Here is a 20,870-nt window from a genome sequence, read left to right on the forward strand (position 1 = left end):
TACTGCATACTAACCTTTTAGAAAATACTCAAAATACATGGATGACTTTAGTTCTTCTCCCTGCACCTACATACATTGCCATTAAACTTGTGGTTATCATTTTTGAATTTAAAACTGATACAGTGTATGTTAGTGGTTTCCATATGGAAAAACTTCTCCACTCCTTGGCAGAAGTAGAAGAAGGTGGCATAGCAATGGTACTCAAGATGACACTTCAAACAACTTAGGCTCTATGGTGGTGGATATCTGCAATAGCTGAGAAGGGTTTTAGAATTGGTGTAAGGCCAGAAGACAGGGGAATCTCCCCACTTCCACTGGAATCTCCCTGCTAAAAGGATATTTTCAACTTTATCAATGCCATTCGATTCTTATCCTTTCTTAAGTCTCTGAATGGAGATGCCATTTTAAACAAAGACTTATGAGATGGATTGTAAAGAATGTTATTGTTTTACCCAAACTGTCAATCACATATGAAAGCAGAGTTTGAAGACATGGAAGGTACTGAATTTATTCTGAGGAAACTATTTATATTCTGTACAAATAAAGCCATAAAATATACTTTAATTGTATTTTTAGTTCATTCTTGTATCCATTTTCATTTGATATATAATGTGAGAGTTTTATGTTCATAACCTTTCCATTTATTCTGAGGAAACCATTAGAAGATGGCTCCACAAAAAAGGGGGCAAAACAAAGAGGTAACATGAAATCCACAAAACAAGGTGTCCATTACTGGAAAACAATGAAGTATTTTTTGACTAAATTAAATAAATTCCAGAATAAATGTGTAGTAAGCCTAGAGAGTAAACCTACAAATGTGTAAGCAGCACAACTGTAGAAGACAGGAGGATGTTTTCATAGTTAAAAGATAAAATCAAACTAAAATTATCTGAAATGGGCTGCTCCTGTGGCTCAGTGGGTAGGGCACGGACCCCATATACTGAGAGTGGTGGGTTCACACCCGGCCCCAGCCAAACTGCAACAACAACAACAACAAAAAATAGCTGGGCGTTGTGGTGGGCACCTGTAGTCCCAGCTACTCAGGAGGCTGAGGCAGGAGAATGGCCTAAGCCCAGGAGTTGGAGGTTTCTGTGGGCTGTGATGCTATGGCACTCTACCAAGGACCATAAAGTGAGACTCTGTGTCTTAAAAAAAATAATAAAATAAAATAAAATAAAATAAAATAATCCGAAAAGTCTAATAATGTGGAAAATTGTTTTGAACTATTAAAAAATAGCCATAAATTAAAATAAAATAAAGCAAATGAAAATGGATACAATTAATGAACTAAAAATACAATTAAAGTATATTTTATGGCTTTATTTGTACAGAATATGAATTTAAAAACTGCAATATAACTATAGTGCAAAGAGTAAAGGGAAGACAAAAGAGCCAGTTTTCTGTCAGCTAACTGACAGAAAAAGAAGTAAATAGATAATATCAAAGAATGAAGCATCAACTGAAGTATTACGTATTATTAGGCAAAACAACACAAGTAAATTCCAAAAGAAATAGGAAGAAGAATGAAAAGTAATTGCCTTCAAGAGAGGAATGAAGTGTGTTAAGTCTTTTAGTACTATCTAACTTTTAAATAAGGCAGATGGAAAACAAACAAAAAAAGCTACTGTTCACCAAACTAAGTATCATTTTCTTTTTTTTGTTGTTTTTTTCCAGTTTTTGGCCGGGGCCCGGTTTGAACCCACCACCTCCAGTCTATGCGGCTGGTGCCCTACTCCTTGAGCCATAGGCAGTGCCCAGTATCATTTTTGAGGTGGAGTTCAACAAGGCCAGGGAAGGTATAGGAAGACAGGCCAATTGAATCACACAAGCATTTCTATTAGCATCCTAAAAGTCACCATGGAAACTGTACCTTTCCTGAATGTTACTACTCAAAGACTTCAGGGGGCCTTATTTTGTACCGACTGGATAACGTTCTGAAGACAATAATCTTCTTTTTTTTTTCTTGTAGAGACAGAGTCTCATCCTATGGCCCTCAGTAGAGTGCCGTGGCCTCACACAGCTCACAGCAACCTCCAACTCCTGGGCTTAGGCGATTCTCTTGCCTCAGCCTCCCGAGTAGCTGGGACTACAGGTGCCCGCCACAACGCCCGGCTATTTTTTGGTTGCAGTCTGGCCGGGGCTGGGTTTGAACCTGCCACCCTCGGTATATGGGGCCTGCACCCTACCGACTGAGCCACAGGCGCCGCCCTGAAGACAATAATCTTAAGCTGGAAAATCCTTCTGCCAGAAAAAATGTCAATTTGCTTCAAATATATCTACCCAAATATAAAGTGGTTATCTCCTTTGCTAAGGTTTGAATGTTTTTATACCCTTCAAAATTCATGTTGAAACTTAACCCCCCCCATGCAAAATATTTGTGAGATAAGATTGAGTCATGAGGGCTCTGCCCTCATAAATAGGATTATGTGTCCTTTTAAAGGGGATTTTTTTTTTTTTTCAGTCCTTCCACCATGTGAGAACACAGTGTTTGTACCCCCTGGAGAATTCAGCATCAAGCACTCTTTTGGAAACAGACACTACAACCTCCACAAAACCTCCATAAACTGGTGCTTTTATTTTGGACTTCCCAGTCTCCAGAACTGTGAGAAATAAATTTCTGTAGTATATATATTACCCAGTCCCTGGTATTTTGTTATAGAAAAACAAACGAAGACATTCATAAGAATCACACCTGGAAATTCTTTAGCTAGTTCAAGTCACTAACCACTAACAGAATTAAAATTGATGATAAAAGAAGAAAAGAAAACTTAGATTGAAAGAATAGTTTTGACATAAGATTCAGAACTGGTTGTATATTAGGAGTAACTTGTATGGACCTTAGATTACCTTAATAATTGAAAAAACATTTTAAATAGTGTCAAACTAAAAAAAAAAAGTTATCCTTCTAATAAAAAAAAGTATATCTACAAACCAGAAACCATGTAAAGGGAACACAACATAATGTTAAACTGCCTGTTTTATATCTAATTCCTGAAACCACAAAGGTTTAGTATATAATTGTTCTCTTTTAGCCAAAGCTGGGGAAATAATCGCAAACTTTCCTATTTTTGTTGCTAGTATTTCTATTTTCATAAATTTTCTGTCTCCATTCCCACTTTTAATTTTTCCCATTATTTCCTAAGTTGTATTCAATTATTTGACTTATAAGGATACTGAAAAAAGATACTGAGAAAGCTAGTAGTCTAGCAAATAATTCCCAGGAAAGAATAATTTATTAAGTTAGAAGGGAAGCTGAGAGGACACAAAAAACTGTATCTTTTTTTTTTTTTTTTTTTGGCTGGGGCCGGGTTTGAACCCATCACCTCCGGTATATGGGGCCAGCACCCTACTCCTTTGAGCCATAGGCGCTGCCTCAAAAGACTATATCTTTAACTTGTATCTTGATAAACAAAATACCATGAGACAGACATAAACAGTCAATATGAAGGGAGAGATCACCAGTTTTTGAATAATTAACTTTTGCTTCTTTATACTATCTATTCGTTTTCTAGCCAGATTCCCAATAGTTAAGCCCCAGCCAGCCAAACAAAATCTCAGGAATCAGAGATTCTTACCTTCAAATATCATCATTACCTTTCTAGAAACAGATGATGTAGCAAATGGTAAGATCAAATAATATCACTTTCAAGATTTAATCTGTATCAACTCAAAAAAGTACTAGCTTTGAAGTATAACATTTTCCTGTAGAAACAACATGCACTTTCCTACCAGTGACTTTTGCTCGATACCAAACTCCATCTTCAAATTTAGCTACACAGGCTTGATCTTGAACTGGACAGAGGATTTCCAGATTTTCTCCATCTTCACTTTTATAAAATTCCTCAATTGTCTTTAATAATAATAAAAAATCCAGGCCATCTATCTAAGAAATAAAAGAATAAAGCACTGTAGTTTCATAGAAACTTAAAATTTAATTGTTGAATTATAAGTACTGCTCATAAAAGTATGAATTTTCTTTTTCTTTTTTTTTGAGGCAGAGTCTCACTATGTTGCCCTTGGTAGAGTGCTGTGGTGTCACAGCTCATAGCAACCTCAAACATTTGGGCTTTAGCAATTCTCTTGCCTCAGCCTTCCAAGTATCTGGGACTACAGGCGCCTGCCACAACGCCCACCTATTTTTTTGTTGTAGTTGTCATTGTTGTTTGGCAGGCCTGGGCCTGGGTTTGAACCCACCATCCTCAGTGTATGTGCCCTGAGTGAGCTATGGGCGCCGAGCCAAAAGTATGAAATTTTAAACCTTGAATTTGACCTAAATCAATTTTGTTATATAATTTATTTTACAAATATTTTATTGCATCAGTATTGAAAATTAGTATATACAGACATAAAAATAAAATCACCTTCTGTCAGAGAACTTAAGTGAACATTTTTCAAGATCTTTTTCTTTCTTTTATTAAGTCATATACACATAGGTCATAAATACATTTATGCATATGTGGGGTACAATGTGTTGATTTTTTAATACAATTTGGAATGCTTACATCAAACTAATTAATATAGCTTTCACTTCATTTACTTGATTATTGTGTTGAGACATTTATGTTCAATACTTGATAGATTTAACTTGTACCCTTGCAATATACTCCATACGTGTGGTCCCACTGTTTACCCTCTCTCTCCCTCCATTCCCCCTCCATTTCTTTCCTTCATCCTGGGCTATAGTTGTGATCTTTCATAAGAAAGTATGAGTAAATATGAATTGGTTTCATGAAAGTACTGAGTACACTGGATGCTTTTTCTTCCATTCTTGAGATACTTTACTAAGGAGAATATGTTCCAGCTCCATCAATGTAAACATAAAAGAAGTTCAAGATTTTTTTCTATACACATAAGGACACTTCCCTGTACACTTGTTTTTACCATAACTAGACCATACCACACATACAAATTTGATAACCCGCATTCTCCTGTAATTTTTCACCTTTTCTACTTCAGTAAGTATTCCTACAGGTACTTCTCGACCACATTTGGTTTTCCCTAACTGATCCAAATCAATATCCAACTCAAGATTATACCCTACTTCTGGCTGTTATCTCCATAACTTTCATAATCTAGTATAATCCTCTACTTTTAATGACCATGTCTTTTTGAACAGAGCCAGCTATTTTTCTGCAGAATGCCCCACATACTATAGATCTATGTGGTTATATCCTCAAGCTGTCGTTTAGCTTATTCTTCTACTGAGTAGGAGCTATCTGCTAAAATTCCCCAAAGATGAAAGTTATACATAATGGTTTGCTGGATCCAAGCCAAATCTTTTTGGATAGACTGTATTATAGGTGATTCTGTATATACTCAGGTTGCAACACATAAAGATGTATAAGACATAATACTTTTTTTTCTCTCTCTTTTTTTTTTTTTTTATTAAATCATAGCTGCGTACATTGATATGATCATGGGGCATCATTCACTAGCTTTACAGACCGTTATACTTATTGTCAGTAATACTAAGATTTATCTTCATTTGCAATGTTAGTTCTCATCCCTCTCACTATTCAGTTGTTTCTACTTTTGTGGCCACTAAGTAATTTGTGTGGTGTTACTTTGGTATTACATGAGTGTCCTGTTTCTAAACCATTCAGCTAATAGTTTTTATGTTAATTCATATAAAATAAATAATTAATAGTTCAAAAGGTTTTGTGATATCATTGTGAAATCTTTAATAAACCAGAGCTTTCTCTTATTAAATAGGGCTATTTGGTATAACCCGAAAATATAGTTTCCGAAGTTTCTATAGTACCAAAAAAAATCAAGAAATACAATTTGATTATTTCTCCAAATACCAATTCTTAAGGTTAAGAAAAATCTTGAAATACATCTCAAATGGGAAAAAATGTAGTTTTACTCCTGTGAATATAATAATGCAAGTGAAATTTTTCTGAATTCCTATCTTTTCTTGTTATTTCATTTAAATTGTGTTAAAATTATTTTACATTTAACTTTCTAAACTTTTATTTCTAAGTAGATATTTTGCAACTTCTTCCATAAACAGGTAATTCAAGTGAACTTTTAATCATCAAAGAAGTAAAAAAATAGCAAATTATGAAGATGCTGGCTCTCATTCTAACACAGAAACAATAAAAAAATGACAATGTCTGAACCAACTTTATTGGACCTCTATAAAGCAATCACAAGTTTATAGTAACCAAGCAAGCCCAATCAAGAAGAAGAAGCCATATTCTAAGTGGTAGGAAAGTTCTGTGGCATTTTTACTTGCCTTTATGCCACCTCCTTTCCCAGAATGACAACCACCTTGGTCTTAAGTACTGGCAGTAAGTTCTCAGTTCCCTCCCGTGAACCAGAGGGAATAAACCAGACCTTATATACAAATTACTATTTATACATGTGTTCTAACCTTCCAACAAATTCCCGTAAGACTGATGCAATGGGCTAGTCTTTGTTTCATATAACTTGGTAGAAAGAATGGCAAGCACTGAGATCAAGATGGCAGCCGAGTAACAGCTTCCTTGCATCTGGGCACCGTGAGTCTGGGGAGATAGGACTCCAGGCATCTCTGGCTGGTGGGATCTGCCTATCATCACCCCTGAGAGGATTCAGGGAGTCAGCGAGAGACTTCTGGACCCCAAGAGGAGGACTAAAACAGTGGAAAACCGGCAAGTAGTCGCGTGTGTTCAATCCGTCTAAATCCGCCCACAACTGTAAGTTCAGTAGCAGCGAGACTGCAAACCAGAAAGGCCTTACCTGTGAACTGTTTTGATGTCTTTGGACTTGGCACTCAGCTGAATTGCCTTGGGGAGAGCCTGAGCGGGAGTGCGGAGAACTTCGGCCTTTGTCTAGGGCCCCAGTCTGAGCCCCTGAGCCAGACGGAGCTAATAGTGTTTGGCTCTGGGTCACAGGCAGCCATTGTGAGCGATCTGCCCCAGCAAGCTCCGCCCTCAGGGTCACAGAGCTGGAATTGGGTGGGAGCTGGTAACCCAGCGACCAAGTAGCCTAAGGGCGGGGTCTGAGCTGCCTTGCAGCCCTAACCCTCGGGGGCAGAGGGAGACCAGTTTTGGCACACAGGGTAAGCGGACAGCCACTTCAGCAGTGATTCCAGCGACAAGCACTTCCCTGGGAAAGCTTCTGCTCAGCAAGTGAACAAGCGCAAAGTGCCTTTAAAGTGGGCTGAAGAGAGATTTAGGGTGTCTACCTGCTGGGGTTTGAGAAACTAGCAGCCTCCAGTCGTATCAGAACTGTGATTAACATCTCATACCCCAGAAGACCACGTGTTGCCCAGACAAAATCCAATAACATATACATACTGCTTTGTTTTTGGTTGTGTCTTTGTTTTTTTTTTTTTTGGTTTGGTTATTTTTTTGTTTATTTTGATGTTGTTGATCGTTGTTTTGTTTTTTAAGTTCAACCTTTTCCATACAGATCCTTTTTCTTTCTCAATTTTTCTAGTTTAATTATAATTTCCCATTGTTGCCTATTTCAATAATTAGAACTTCATTTTTCTTAGTGTTTCTACCGCTATTATTTGGTTTTTCCAGCCAATTTTATCCCGTAAAGTTTTCTGTTTGCTTGTTTTGGTTTGATTTATAGCATTTTTGTCTTTCCTCTCTACTTGGTGGAGGTGGGGTACTGTGTCTGATCAGGTCAGCAAAGAGCTGCTGACCTCAAGGGAACCACCCAACTGGGCGCCCCCAGAAGGTGGTTTGTTTTTAAGGTTGTATCAAAGTACCCTACTGTACACCTATATTGCTCTGTCTCCCTCTTTCTGTGCCTCTCTTCTTTTTGTCAATATTCCTTTTATCCACCCCCTCTCCTTTCTCTAGTTTTCTTTTTTTTTTTTCTTATCACTCGGTCCTCCTTTCTTTCATCCCTTTTTTGCTCTTCAACCTTCTCACCCTTCTGGTTCTGTAACCCTTAGTCCACAGGCACGAGAACTTAAAGAGCAAGAGGAAGTGAAAGGAAAGTTAGGGCATGGAAACAGATAAAAGAAATGACTCATGAGGAAGAATCAGCAGAAAACTCCAGGCAACATGAAGAACCAGTCCAGAACAACCCCGCCAAGGGACCATGAGGTAGCTACTGCAGAGGATTCCACCTATACAGAAATGTTAGGAATGACAGAAAGGGAATTTAGAATACACATGATGAAAACAATGAAAGCAATGATGGAAACAATGAAGGAAACTGCTAATAAAGTGGAAAATAACCAAAAGGAAATCCAAAAACAGAATCAAATCAGAGATGAACGATATGAAGAATATAAAAAGGATATAGCAGAGCTGAAGGAAATGAAACAGTCAATCAGGGAACTTAGAGATGCAATGGAAAGTATCAGCAACAGGTTAGACCATGCAGAAGAAAGAATTTCAGAGGTAGAAGACAAAGTTCTTGAGATAACTCAGATAGTAAAAGAGGCAGAAAAGAAGAGGGAGAAAGCAGAACGTTCACTGTCAGAATTATGGGACTTTATGAAGCGTTCCAACATACGAGTTATAGGAATTCCAGAAGGGGAAGAAGAATGCCCCAGAGGAATGGAAGCCATACTAGAGAATATTATAAAAGAAAATTTCCCAAATATCACCAAAGATTCTGACACACTGCTTTCAGAGGGCTATCGGACCCCAGGTCGCCTCAACTCTAACCGAGCTTCTCCAAGACACATTGTGATGAACCTGTCCAAAGTCAAGACAAAAGAAAAGATTCTGCAAGCTGCCAGGAGTAAGCGCCAGTTGACCTACAGGGGCAAATCCATCAGAGTGACCGCAGACTTCTCTAATGAAACTTTCCAAGCAAGAAGACAGTGGTCATCTACCTTTAATCTACTTAAACAGAACAATTTCCAGCCCAGAATTCTGTACCCTGCTAAGCTAAGCTTCAAAATTGACGGAGAAATCAAATCATTTACGGATATACAAACATTAAGGAAATTCGCCACAATAAGACCAGCTCTACAGGAAATACTTCAACCTGTTCTGCACACTGACCACCACAATGGATCAGCAGCAAAGTAAGAACTCAGAAATTAAAGGACAGAACCTAACCTCCACACTGATGCAAAAGATAAAACTAAGCAATGGACTCTCACAAAATAAGACGAATAGAATACTACCACACTTATCAATTATCTCAATAAATGTTAATGGCTTGAATTCCCCACTGAAGAGACATAGATTGGCTGACTGGATTAAAAAACACAAGCCATCCATTTGCTGTCTGCAAGAAACACACCTGGCTTCAAAAGACAAATTAAAGCTCTGAGTCAAGGGTTGGAAGACAATTTTTCAGGCAAATGGAATTCAGAAGAAAAGAGGAGTTGCAATCTTATTTTCAGATACATGTGCATTTAAAGCAACTAAAGTCAAAAAAGACAAAGATGGTCACTTTATATTGGTCAAGGGAAAAATACAACAAGACATTTCAATTCTAAATATCTATGCACCCAATTTAAATGCTCCCAGATTCTTCAAACAGACCTTACTCAGTCTGAGCAATGTGATATCTGATAATACCATAATAACAGGGGACCTTAACACTCCTCTTACAGAGCTGGACAGATCCTCTAAACAGAAATTAAACAAGGATATAAAAGATTTAAATGAGACCCGAGAACAACTGTGCTTGATAGATGCATATAGAACACTCCATCCCAAAGATAAAGAATATACATTTTTCTCATCACCCCATGGAACATTCTCCAAAATTGATCATATCCTGGGACACAAAACAAATATCAACAGATTCAAAAGAATTGAAATTTTACCTTGTATCTTCTCAGACCATAAGGCACTAAAGGTGGAACTCAACTCTAACAAAAATGCTCGACCCCACCCAAAGGCATGGAAATTAAACAATCTTCTGTTGAATAACAGATGGATGCAGGAAGAAATAAAACAGGAAATCATTAACTTCCTTGAGCATAACAACAATGAAGACACAAGCTACCAAAACCTGTGGGATACTGCAAAAGCAGTTTTGAGAGGAAAATTCATCGCTTTAGATGCCTACATTCGAAAAACAGAAAGAGAGCACATCAACAATCTCACAAGAGATCTTGTAGAACTGGAAAAAGAAGAACAATCTAAGCCTAAACTCAGTAGAAGAAAAGAACTATCCAAAATCAAATCAGAGATCAATGAAATTGAAAACAAAAGAATCATTCAGAAAATTAATGAAACAAGGAGTTGGTTTTTTGAAAAAATAAATAAAATAGATAAACCATTGGCCAGACTAACGAGGAATAGAAAAGTAAAATCTCTAGTAACCTCAATCAGAAATGATAAAGGGGAAATAACAACTGATCCCACAGAGATACAAGAGATCATCTCTGAATACTACAGAAACTCTATGCCCAGAAATTTGACAATGTGAAAGAAATGGATCAATATTTGGAATCACACCCTCTCCCTAGACTCAGCCAGGAAGAAATAGAGCTCCTGAACAGACCAATTTCAAGCACTGAGATCAAAGAAACAATAAAAAATCTTCCAACCAAAAAATGCCCTGGTCCAGATGGCTTCACTCCAGAATTCTATCAAACCTTCAAGGAAGAGCTTATTCCTGTACTGCAGAAATTATTCCAAAAAATTGAGGAAGAAGGAATCTTCCCCAACACATTCTATGAAGCAAACATCACCCTGATACCAAAACCAGGAAAAGACACAAACAAAAAGGAGAATTTCAGACCAATCTCACTCATGAACATAGACGCAAAAATTCTCAACAAAATCCTAGCCAATAGATTACAGCTTATCATCAAAAAAGTCATTCATCATGATCAAGTAGGCTTCATCCCAGGGATGCAAGGCTGGTTTAACATATGCAAGTCTTTAAACGTTATCCACCATATTAACAGAGGCAAAAATAAAGATCACATGATTCTCTCAATAGATGCAGAAAAAGCATTTGATAAAATCCAGCATCCTTTTCTAATTAGAACACTGAAGAGTATAGGCATAGGTGGCACATTTCTAAAACTGATTGAAGCTATCTATGACAAACCCACAGCCAATATTTTACTGAATGGAGTAAAACTCAAAGCTTTTCCTCTTAGAACTGGAACCAGACAAGGTTGTCCTCTGTCACCTTTACTATTCAACGTAGTGCTGGAAGTTCTAGCCAATACAATTAGGCAAGACAAGGAAATAAAGGGAATCCAAATGGGAGCAGAGGAGGTCAAACTCTCCCTCTTTGCTGATGATATGATCTTATACTTAGAGAACCCCAAAGACTCAACCACAAGACTCCTCGAAGTCATCAAAAAATACAGTAATGTTTCAGGATATAAAATCAATGTCCACAAGTCAGTAGCCTTTGTGTACACCAAGAACAGTCAAGATGAGAAGCTAATTAAGGACACAACTCCCTTCACCATAGTTTCAAAGAAAATTAAATACCTAGGAGTATACCTAACGAAGGAGGTGAAGGACCTCTATAAAGAAAACTATGAAATCCTCAGAAAGGGAATAGCAGAGGATATTAACAAATGGAAGAACATACCATGCTCATGGATGGGAAGAATCAACATTGTTAAAATGTCTATACTTCCCAAAGCAATCTACCTATTCAATGCCATTCCTATCAAAATACCAACATCGTACTTTCAAGATTTGGAAAAAATGATTCTGCGTTTTGTATGGAACCGGAAAAAACCCCGTATAGCTAAGGCAGTTCTCTGTAACAAAAATAAAGCTGGGGGCATCAGCATACCAGATTTTAGTCTGTACTACAAAGCCATACTGGTCAAGACAGCATGGTACTGGCACAAAAACAGAGACATAGACACTTGGAATCGAATTGAACACCAAGAAATGAAACTAACATCTTACAACCACCTAATCTTTGATAAACCAAACAAGAACTTACCTTGGGGGAAAGACTCCCTATTCAATAAATGGTGTTGGGAGAACTGGATGTCTACATGTAAAAGACTGAAACTGGACCCACACCTTTCCCCACTCACAAAAATTGACTCAAGATGGATAAAGGACTTAAATTTAAGGCATGAAACAATAAAAAGCCTCCAAGAAAGCATAGGAAAAACACTGGAAGATATTGGCCTGGGGAAAGACTTCATGAAGAAGACTGCCATGGCAATTGCAACAACAACAAAAATAAACAAATGGGACTTCATTAAACTGAAAAGCTTCTGTACAGCTAAGGAGACAATAACCAAAGCAAAGAGACAACCTACACAATGGGAAAGGATATTTGCATATTTTCAATCAGACAAAAGCTTGATAACTAGGATCTATAGAGAACTCAAATTAATCCACATGAAAAAAGCCAACAATCCCTTATATCAATGGGCAAGAGACATGAATAGAACTTTCTCTAAAGATGACAGACGAATGGCTAACAAACACATGAAAAAATGTTCATCATCTCTACATATTAGAGAAATGCAAATCCTGAGATATCATCTAACCCCAGTGAGAATGGCCCACATCACAAAATGTCAAAACTGCAGATGCTGGCGTGGATGTGGAGAGAAGGGAACACTTTTACACTGCTGGTGGGACTGCAAACTAGTACAACCTTTCTGGAAGGAAGTATGGAGAAACCTCAAAGCACTCAAGCTAGACCTCCCATTTGATCCTGCAATCCCATTACTGGGCATCTACCCAGAAGGAAAGAAATCCTTTTATCATAAGGACAGTTGTACTATACTGTTTATTGCAGCTCAATTTACAATCGCCAAAATGTGGAAACAGCCTAAATGCCCACCAACCCAGGAATGGATTAACAAGCTGTGGTATATGTATACCATGGAATACTATTCAGCCATTAAAAAAAATGGAGACTTTACACCCTTCGTATCAACCTGGATGGACATGGAAGACATTATTCTTAGTAAAGCATCACAAGAATGGAGAAGCATGAATCCTATGTACTCAATTTTGATATGAGGACAATTAATGACATTTAGGGTTATGGGGGGGGAAACAGAAAGAGGGAAGGAGGGAGATGGGTGGGGCCTTGGTGTGTGTTACACTTTATGGGGGCAAGACATGATTGCAAGAGGGACTTTACCTAACAATTGCAATCAGTGTAACCTGGCTTATTGTACCCTCAATGAATCCCCAACAATAAAAAAAAAAAAAAGAATGGCAAGCACTAATTGTAAAAGCTACAAAGGGGACTACAAACTTAGGTGACTGGGACAAGAGTTTATGGGTGAAAACATATGGTAGACCTGTGGTACCTAACCTGTGAGGAACCAGGCTGTACAAGATCACCACCTGAGCTCCACCTCTTGCCCCATCCACACCACCCCCACCCATGGAAAGATTATCTTTCATGAAACCAATCCCTGGTGCTAAAAAGATTGGGGATTGTTGCAATAGATCATCTAAGACTGAGAAGAGAATCTAGGGTAAGATGCTTTATGATATTAGGACATTTAAAGGTAGGCATTCATATGGGAGAATTTAGAAAGGTACATGCCCACCTTGAGAAAAATGCTCACAAAAGGCCCTTAAAAGACCATAAACTTTGATCTTGGGCTGATTCCTAGCCTCAGAAGAGGCCTAACAACTTCATGAATAAGTGCCACTAATCTGCAAAGGCTGGGATAGGTGATGTCGCCCTCTCTCTCAGTGTCTTTTGTTTGTTTCAGTTCTAGCATTCAAGGAACTCATTGTGGAACAGCTGAGCACAGCTAAAGAAACACAGAGACTTCAGTAACCACACTTGACAAGGAATGGTCTTTGAAAAAATAGTTTGGAAAGGTCTCAGAACAAAGGAACTGCTTCAGCCTTCAGCAGTAACCAAAAAAAAAAAAAAAAAAGAAGAAGGCAAACAAAAAAAGCCCCACAAGTACAGCAAACCTTGAGGAGGGAAAGAATCTGATTTCCAGAAAAATTATAATAGTCAAATGCTCAATTTTCAACAAAAAAATGACAAAGCATACAAAGAAACAGAAAAACATGGCTCATTCAAAAAACAAAATAGGCTCAGCACCCATAGCACAGTGGTTATGGCACCAGCCACATACACAAAGCGTGGTGAGTTCGAACCCGGCCTGGGCCAACTAAACAACTGTAACAAAAAAATAATTGGGCGTTGTGGTGGGCACCTGTAGTCCCAGCTACTTGGGAGGTTGAGGCAAGAGAATCGTTTGAGCCCAAGAGTTTGACGTTGCTGTGAACTGTGATGCCATGGCACTCTACTGAGGGTGACACAGTGAGACTCTGTCTCAAAACAACAACCACCACCACAGAAAAAAATAAATAAATAGGAACTGCCCCTCAAGGAACTCCAGATAGTAGACTTACTAGAAAAAGACTTTACAACAGCTTCCTTAATTCTGGACAAAGCTACGGGAGATGATCGCTACTAAACCTGCTTTACAAGAAATGCTAGGAGTTCTTCAGGTTGAAATGAGAGGAAACTATCATGAAAACACATGAAGGTTAAAACTCACTATAAAGATATGACACCAAATATTAAGAATTCTTGAACTCAAATACCAGAAGTATGTAGTAATCCTGAAAGGGGACTGAACACAGCTTACCAGATACATGTACAGATACCAGAAGATTCCATATGATTGCATTAAGGACCTTTTATGTTCATGATTCCTTAGGTTTCATTTCATTTTTTTTGTTACATATATATATGAGACAAGGTTTCACTGTCACCTAGGCTAGAGTGCAATGGCTCAATGACAGTTCATTGCAACCACAAATGCCTGGGCTAAGGCAATCCTCTGGCCTCAGCTTCCCAAGTAGCTGGGGCTACAGGTGCCTGACACTGTACCTGGCTAATTTCCTAATATTTTGTAGAGGCAAGGTCATATTATGTTGCCATGCTGGTCTTGAACTGCTGCCCTCAAGTGATCCTCCCACCTTGACCTCCAAAAGTGTTGAGATTATGACTATGAGCTACTGTACATGGCCTGTAAAATCTTTTAATAAAGAAAATTGAGACATGTGCAACCAATTCTCCCCCCAAACTCTAAAATATAAATATGTTAAAAGGGATAAGTGAAAAGGCAAAGAACCAAAAAAAATGGGAAAATTATATATGAATAAAATGAGAAAGAAATTAAAAAAAAGCACCAAAAGGAAATTACTTAACTCAAAAGTAAAATAACCAAAATTTAAAAATTGCTAGAAAACTTCAACAGTAGCTTTGAGTAGGAGATTTAAAAAAAAAAATCAATAAACTTGAAGATAGGACAACTGAAATAATCCAGTCTGAGAAGCAGAAAATAAAAAGGATGGAGAAAAGTGAACAGAGCCTAAGGGACTTGTGGAAAACATACAGATTATGGATATCACAGAAGAAGAAAAAGGGGCAAAAATTATTATTTTAAAAAATAATAGCAGAAAACTTTCCCCAACTTAATGAAAAACATGAATCTACAATGCCAAAAAGCCCAATATTGGGCACTGAATTATAGCTCCCCACAAAAATATGTAGGCAAGTTATAATCCTCAGCCTCGGAATGTGATATTATATGGAGATAGGGACTTTACAGAGATAACCCTGTTAAAATCAGGTCATTAGCACAGGTTCTAGTTCAGCCTCAATAATGTCTTTTATAAGGTAAATACATGGATAAATATGAAATCCAGTATTACTGCAATTTTGGTTTACAACTCTACTTTTTATTTTCTACAGAATTTAAAAGACAAATGCATAAATGATTGTAAATATATGTTACTGAGCATACAAAGTGTAAAGATTAATTGTGACATCAATAATGTTGATGGACAGGGCTGCATAGAAGTACAGTTTTTGTGAAATTAAAATTATGTTGGTTTGATTCTCATTAGATGGTTATAACTTAAAGGATTAGCCACACAATCATAAAAAAACCTATAAGGTAAACAAACAAAAAAAGAAATGAGAAGGGAATGAAAACGTGATACTATAATATTTGCACATCCCTGTTCATTGCAGCATTATTTGTAACAGCACGAGGTAGAAGCAACCCAAATATCCATTGATAAATGGAGGGATAAACAAATGTAGTATACGCATACAAAAGAGCATTATTCAGCCTTTTAAAATAGGAAAGTCTGTCACACAATACAATATGGATGAACCTCTAGGATATTATGCTAACTGAAATAAGCCAGTCACAGAAAGACAAATTCTGTATGATTCCACTTACAGGAGGCATCAAAAGCAGTCCAACTCAGGCCATGCATGGTGGCTCATGCCTGTAAATCCCAGACTCTGGGAGGCTGTGGCAGGTGGATTGCTTGAGCTCGTAAAATAAAATTATCTGGGTATGGAAGTTACTTTTTTAGTAGTCCCAAATACTCAGGAGGCTGAAGGACAAGGGTCACTTGAGCCCTGGAATTTGAAGTTATAGTGAGCTCTGACGATGCCGTTGTACTCCAGCCTAGGCAACACAGCAAGGCTCTGTCTCTCAAAATAAAAGCCAACAACCCCCCAAACCCAAAGCTAAACAAACAAACATAACAAACACAAAACTCCACACACAAACATATAAAAAGAAACTAAAAGGATGGAAGAAACTATTCCATGCCAATTGTAATCAGAAGACATCTGGGGTGGCTTTATTAATATCAGACAAAATAGACTTTAAGTAAAAAATTGGTTGGAGAGAAAGGACATAAGTTGATAAAAGGGTCAATTCATCAGTAAAAGCAAATATGCAGCAAACATCAGAGTCCCAAAATATATAAAGCAATCCTTGACAGAAATAAAGTGAAAAACAGATAGTTCTGGCTCGGTGCCTGTGGCTCAAGCAGCTAAGGCACTAGCCACATAAACCTGAGCTGGCAAGTTCGAATCCAGCCTGGACCCGCCAAACAACAATGATGGCTGCAACCAAAACATAGCCAGGTGTTGTGGTGGGTGCCTGTAGTCCCAGCTACTTGGGAGGCAGAGGCAGGAGAATTGCTTGAGCCAGGAGTGGGAGTTTGCTGTGAGCTGGGATGCCACAGCCCTCTACCCAGAGTGATAGCTTGAGGCTCTGTCTCAAAACAAACAAACAAACAGATAGTTCCACAATAATAGAAGACTTTAGTATTCCACTTTCAATAATGTATAAAAAAAACCATACACAGTAACAAAAAAATAAGGAAACAGAAGACTTGAACAACACTATAAACCAATTAGACCTAACAGACATACACAGAACCGTCTGGCCAATACCATAATACATTTTTTTTGCCTCAAGTTCACGTGGAATATTCTCAAGATAGACCATATGTTAGGTATCAAAATAAATCTTAATAAATTTTAAAAGAATGAATTCATAAATTGTATCTTTATTACAATGGAAAGAAACTAGAAATCAGAAAACAAGAAAAATTAAAAAAATTGAATTTGTAGAAATTAAATAACACACTCTTAAACTACCAATGGGTCAAAGAAGAAAGCATTGAAAGCATTAAGAGACATTAGAAAAGACCATATCTGCATTCTACACTGATGAGCACAACAGACACCAGTGTAAAACTATCCAAATGCTAAAGTACAGAGTCAAGATACCACAGTGGTTTGAGAGTTTTAAAAAAAAAAAGTAGTGAAGTTCTACTTGACAGGATGAATGGAAATCCTCCTACAATTCTTTCAATAAATGGGAATGGCTTGAACTCCTCTCTCAAGAGACAGAGGCTGAATGAATGGCTAAAAAATATAAGCCAAGCTAACCAGTGTGATGAAAATATTTCCAATTGTATATAAAACCAGTGCACGGTACTCCATGATTGCATCAATGTACACAGCTATAATTTAATTAAAAAATAAATAAATAATAAAATAAAGCAGAGAGAGGAAAGAGAGAAAAAAAAAAAAAATATATATATATATAAGCCAAGTACCTGCTGTCTCCAGGAAATGCATCTAACCCACAAGACTCAAGGTGAAAGGATGGGAAGCAATACTTCATGTAAATACAAACCAAAAGAAAGCTGGTGTAGCCACTCTAATATCAGATAACAGACTTCAAAACAACCAAAGTAAAGAAAGGCACAGATGGTCATCATGTAATGGTAAAGAGAACATTTCAATAAGAAGACATAACAATTCTAAATATTTATGCACCTAACACAAGTGTACCCAGATTTATAAAGTAGATCCTACTAGATCTAAACAAAGTTGTAAGGCCAGGCGTGGTGGCTCATGCCTGTAATCCTAGCACTCTGGGAGGCTGAGGCATGTGGATTGCTTACGCTCACAAGTTCCAGACTAGCCTGAGCAAAAGCAAGACCTCATCTCTACTAAAAATAGAAAAACTAGTCAGACATTGTGGTGGGTGCCTGTGGTCCCAGCTACTCAGGAGTCTGAGGCAAGAATATCTCTTGAGCCCAAGAATTTGAGGTTGCTGTGAGCTATGATGATACCACAGCACTCTATCCAGGGTGACAGAGTGAGAATCTGGGGGAAAAAAAAAAAAACCAAAGTGATAAAACACCCATATCATAACACCTTGGGACTTCAACACTACTGACAGAACTGGACAGATCTTCCAAGCAGAAAATAAACAAACTCAGGACTTAAACAACGCTCTAGAGCAAATGGGCCTAACAGACATTTACAAAACATTCTACCCTCAAACTACTGAATACACACATTCTTCTCATCAGCACTAAGAAATATCTTAGGCCACAAAACATGTCTCAACAAATTCAAAAAAAGAAATTATACCATTTATCTTTTCAGACCACAGTGGAATAAAACTAGAAATCAATTCCAACAAAAACACTCAATTCTACACAATGTCATAGAAATTAAAAAACTTACTGGTGAGGGTGGCACCTGTGGTTTAAGGAGTAGGGCACCGGTCCCATATGCCGGAGGTGGTGGGTTCAAACCCAGCCCCAGCCAAAAACCACAAAAAAAGAAAAAAAAAAAAAAAAAAAACTTACTGGTGAGTGATTATTGAGTCAAGAAGGAAATTTAGATAGAAATCACAAGATTCTTTGAACTAAATGACAAAGGAGGATCTAGCAAAAGCCATACTAATAGGAAAATGCATAGCCTTAAATGCATACATCAAAAAGACCCAGAAAGATTGATTGCAAATCAACAATATAATGAATCATCTCAAGGAATTAGAAAATGAACAGCAAATCAATCCCAAACTCATCAGAAGAAAAGAAATAACTAAGATCAGAGCAGAACTAAAATAAATCAATAAAAAAGAATTATACAGAAGTTTGATAAAACAAAAAGTTGGTTCTTTGAAAAGATAAACAAAATTGACAGACCTTTTGTTAGATTCACAAAAAACCGAAAAGAACGAACCCAAATAATCTCAATTGGAAGTTTAGATATTACAACTGATACCACAGAAATATAAAACATTATCTCTGAATACTACAAAAATTACTTTTCACTTAAACTGGAAAAATGTTGAAGTAGACAAATTCTTAGAAACACACAACATCCCTAGCCTCAATCAGGAAGAAACAGAATTCCTAAACAGACCATTATCAAGTAATGAAATTGAAGCAGCAATAAAAAAAACTCCAATGAAAAATAGTCCTGGACTAGATGGTTTCATAGCTGAATTTTACCAGACGTACAAATTAGAGTTGTTACCCACATTGCAGAAATTATTTCATAGTAGTAATGGGTTAAATCAAGGAATGAACGTTTGCAAAGTTAAAGAGTATTAAAGAGTATTATATTTTGCCATCATAAGGTGCACCCAAACTTTTGGCCCAAACTTTTCAGGTGGGAAGCAGTGGGGAAGGCATAAATTCACACCCAACAAGTGCAACGCTAAAGGGGCACATTTATAACTTTGACTCAAACTATACAAAAGCAATTCATGCAACCATTTTTGCCCCCATGATATTCTGAAATAAAAAATAAAAAAAATTTTAAAAAGGACTGCAAGGTCAATAAGGATGAATTATTATCACTACCTATTTAAACAAACATCAGTCACATAACAAAAGTTTAATAGGAAATGCCTTTGAATTTCATGTTATTTTGGTGTTTAAATTCAAAAAACCACTTAGGAATAATTAGTAAATTCTCAGATGTACGTGGTCAGAAAAAAGTTTGTGATTATATTTGATAGTTCTATGTGCTTTCCTAGTTTCTAGACTTTAGAAGGTAGTAAGAAACATTTATACACTAGGTATCTTGCATCATTCTCTCAATTTATAATGAATCCTGAACATCTTGTTTAAAGTTATGGCTACTTTTTTTTTTTTTTTTTTGTAGAGACAGAGTCTCACTTTATGGCCCTCGGTAGAGTGCCGTGGCCTCACACAGCTCACAGCAACCTCCAACTCCTGGGCTTAAGCAATTCTCTTGCCTCAGCCTTCCGAGTACCTGGGACTACATGTGCCCGCCACAACGCCCGGCTATTTTTGGTTGCAGTTTGGCTGGGGCCGGCCGGGTTTGAACCCGCCACCCTCGGTATATGGGGCTGGCGCCCTACTGACTGAGCCACAGGCGCCGCCCAAGTTACAGCTACTAAGAAAGTTAAATGTATAGATAGTCCTAGGTTACGAATGAGATAGGTTTGATACTTTGTTCTCAAGTTGCATTTGTATATAAAATAGCCTCTATGTGAGTTATATGTCAGTCAGATGTTTGTAACTCTGGGACTTATAATAGCCTCTGTTCCTAAGTGTAATAGGTACATAAGTTAAATGTTTGTAACTTGGGGACTGCCTATGTGGAAGATGAACAGTGGTTTGTTTGCTCTAACTAAAACTCACAGTAGGCACCTATTCCTGTTACACATTTCTAACTAAAATTAAAAAAAACCCTGCTTCATTCAAAAAAACACTTACTTACCAATTGAAGATAGAAATCAGTAGGACTGTTTATATGACAAACCATAACGGAAACATCTGTTGTTTCTTCAGGCAAAATAGGTGGATGGTAATGTAAAGCTGTATTTTTTTCAGAGTAACTTCTTGGTGATTGTGACCTAAACCTAATAAAAA

The 20,870-nt window shown here is 37.4% G+C and overlaps 1 protein-coding gene across 2 annotated transcripts in view; it reads right to left on the minus strand.

Annotated features, from left to right (window-relative positions):
• RNF17 (ring finger protein 17) overlaps positions 1–20,870 on the minus strand; it is a 130,696-nt gene that overhangs the window by 64,137 nt on the left and 45,689 nt on the right. For both annotated transcript variants that reach the window (XM_053563786.1, XM_053563785.1), the window contains exons 15-16: positions 20,719–20,860; positions 3,730–3,883 (exon numbers count right to left, since the gene is read on the minus strand). In XM_053563786.1, coding sequence (XP_053419761.1) covers positions 3,730–3,883; positions 20,719–20,860 — 296 coding nt within the window. The remainder of the gene's footprint in view (positions 1–3,729; positions 3,884–20,718; positions 20,861–20,870) is intronic.

The sequence above is a fragment of the Nycticebus coucang genome, chromosome 15 (genome assembly GCF_027406575.1).
Source record: "Nycticebus coucang isolate mNycCou1 chromosome 15, mNycCou1.pri, whole genome shotgun sequence".
Lineage (NCBI taxonomy): Eukaryota > Metazoa > Chordata > Mammalia > Primates > Lorisidae > Nycticebus > Nycticebus coucang.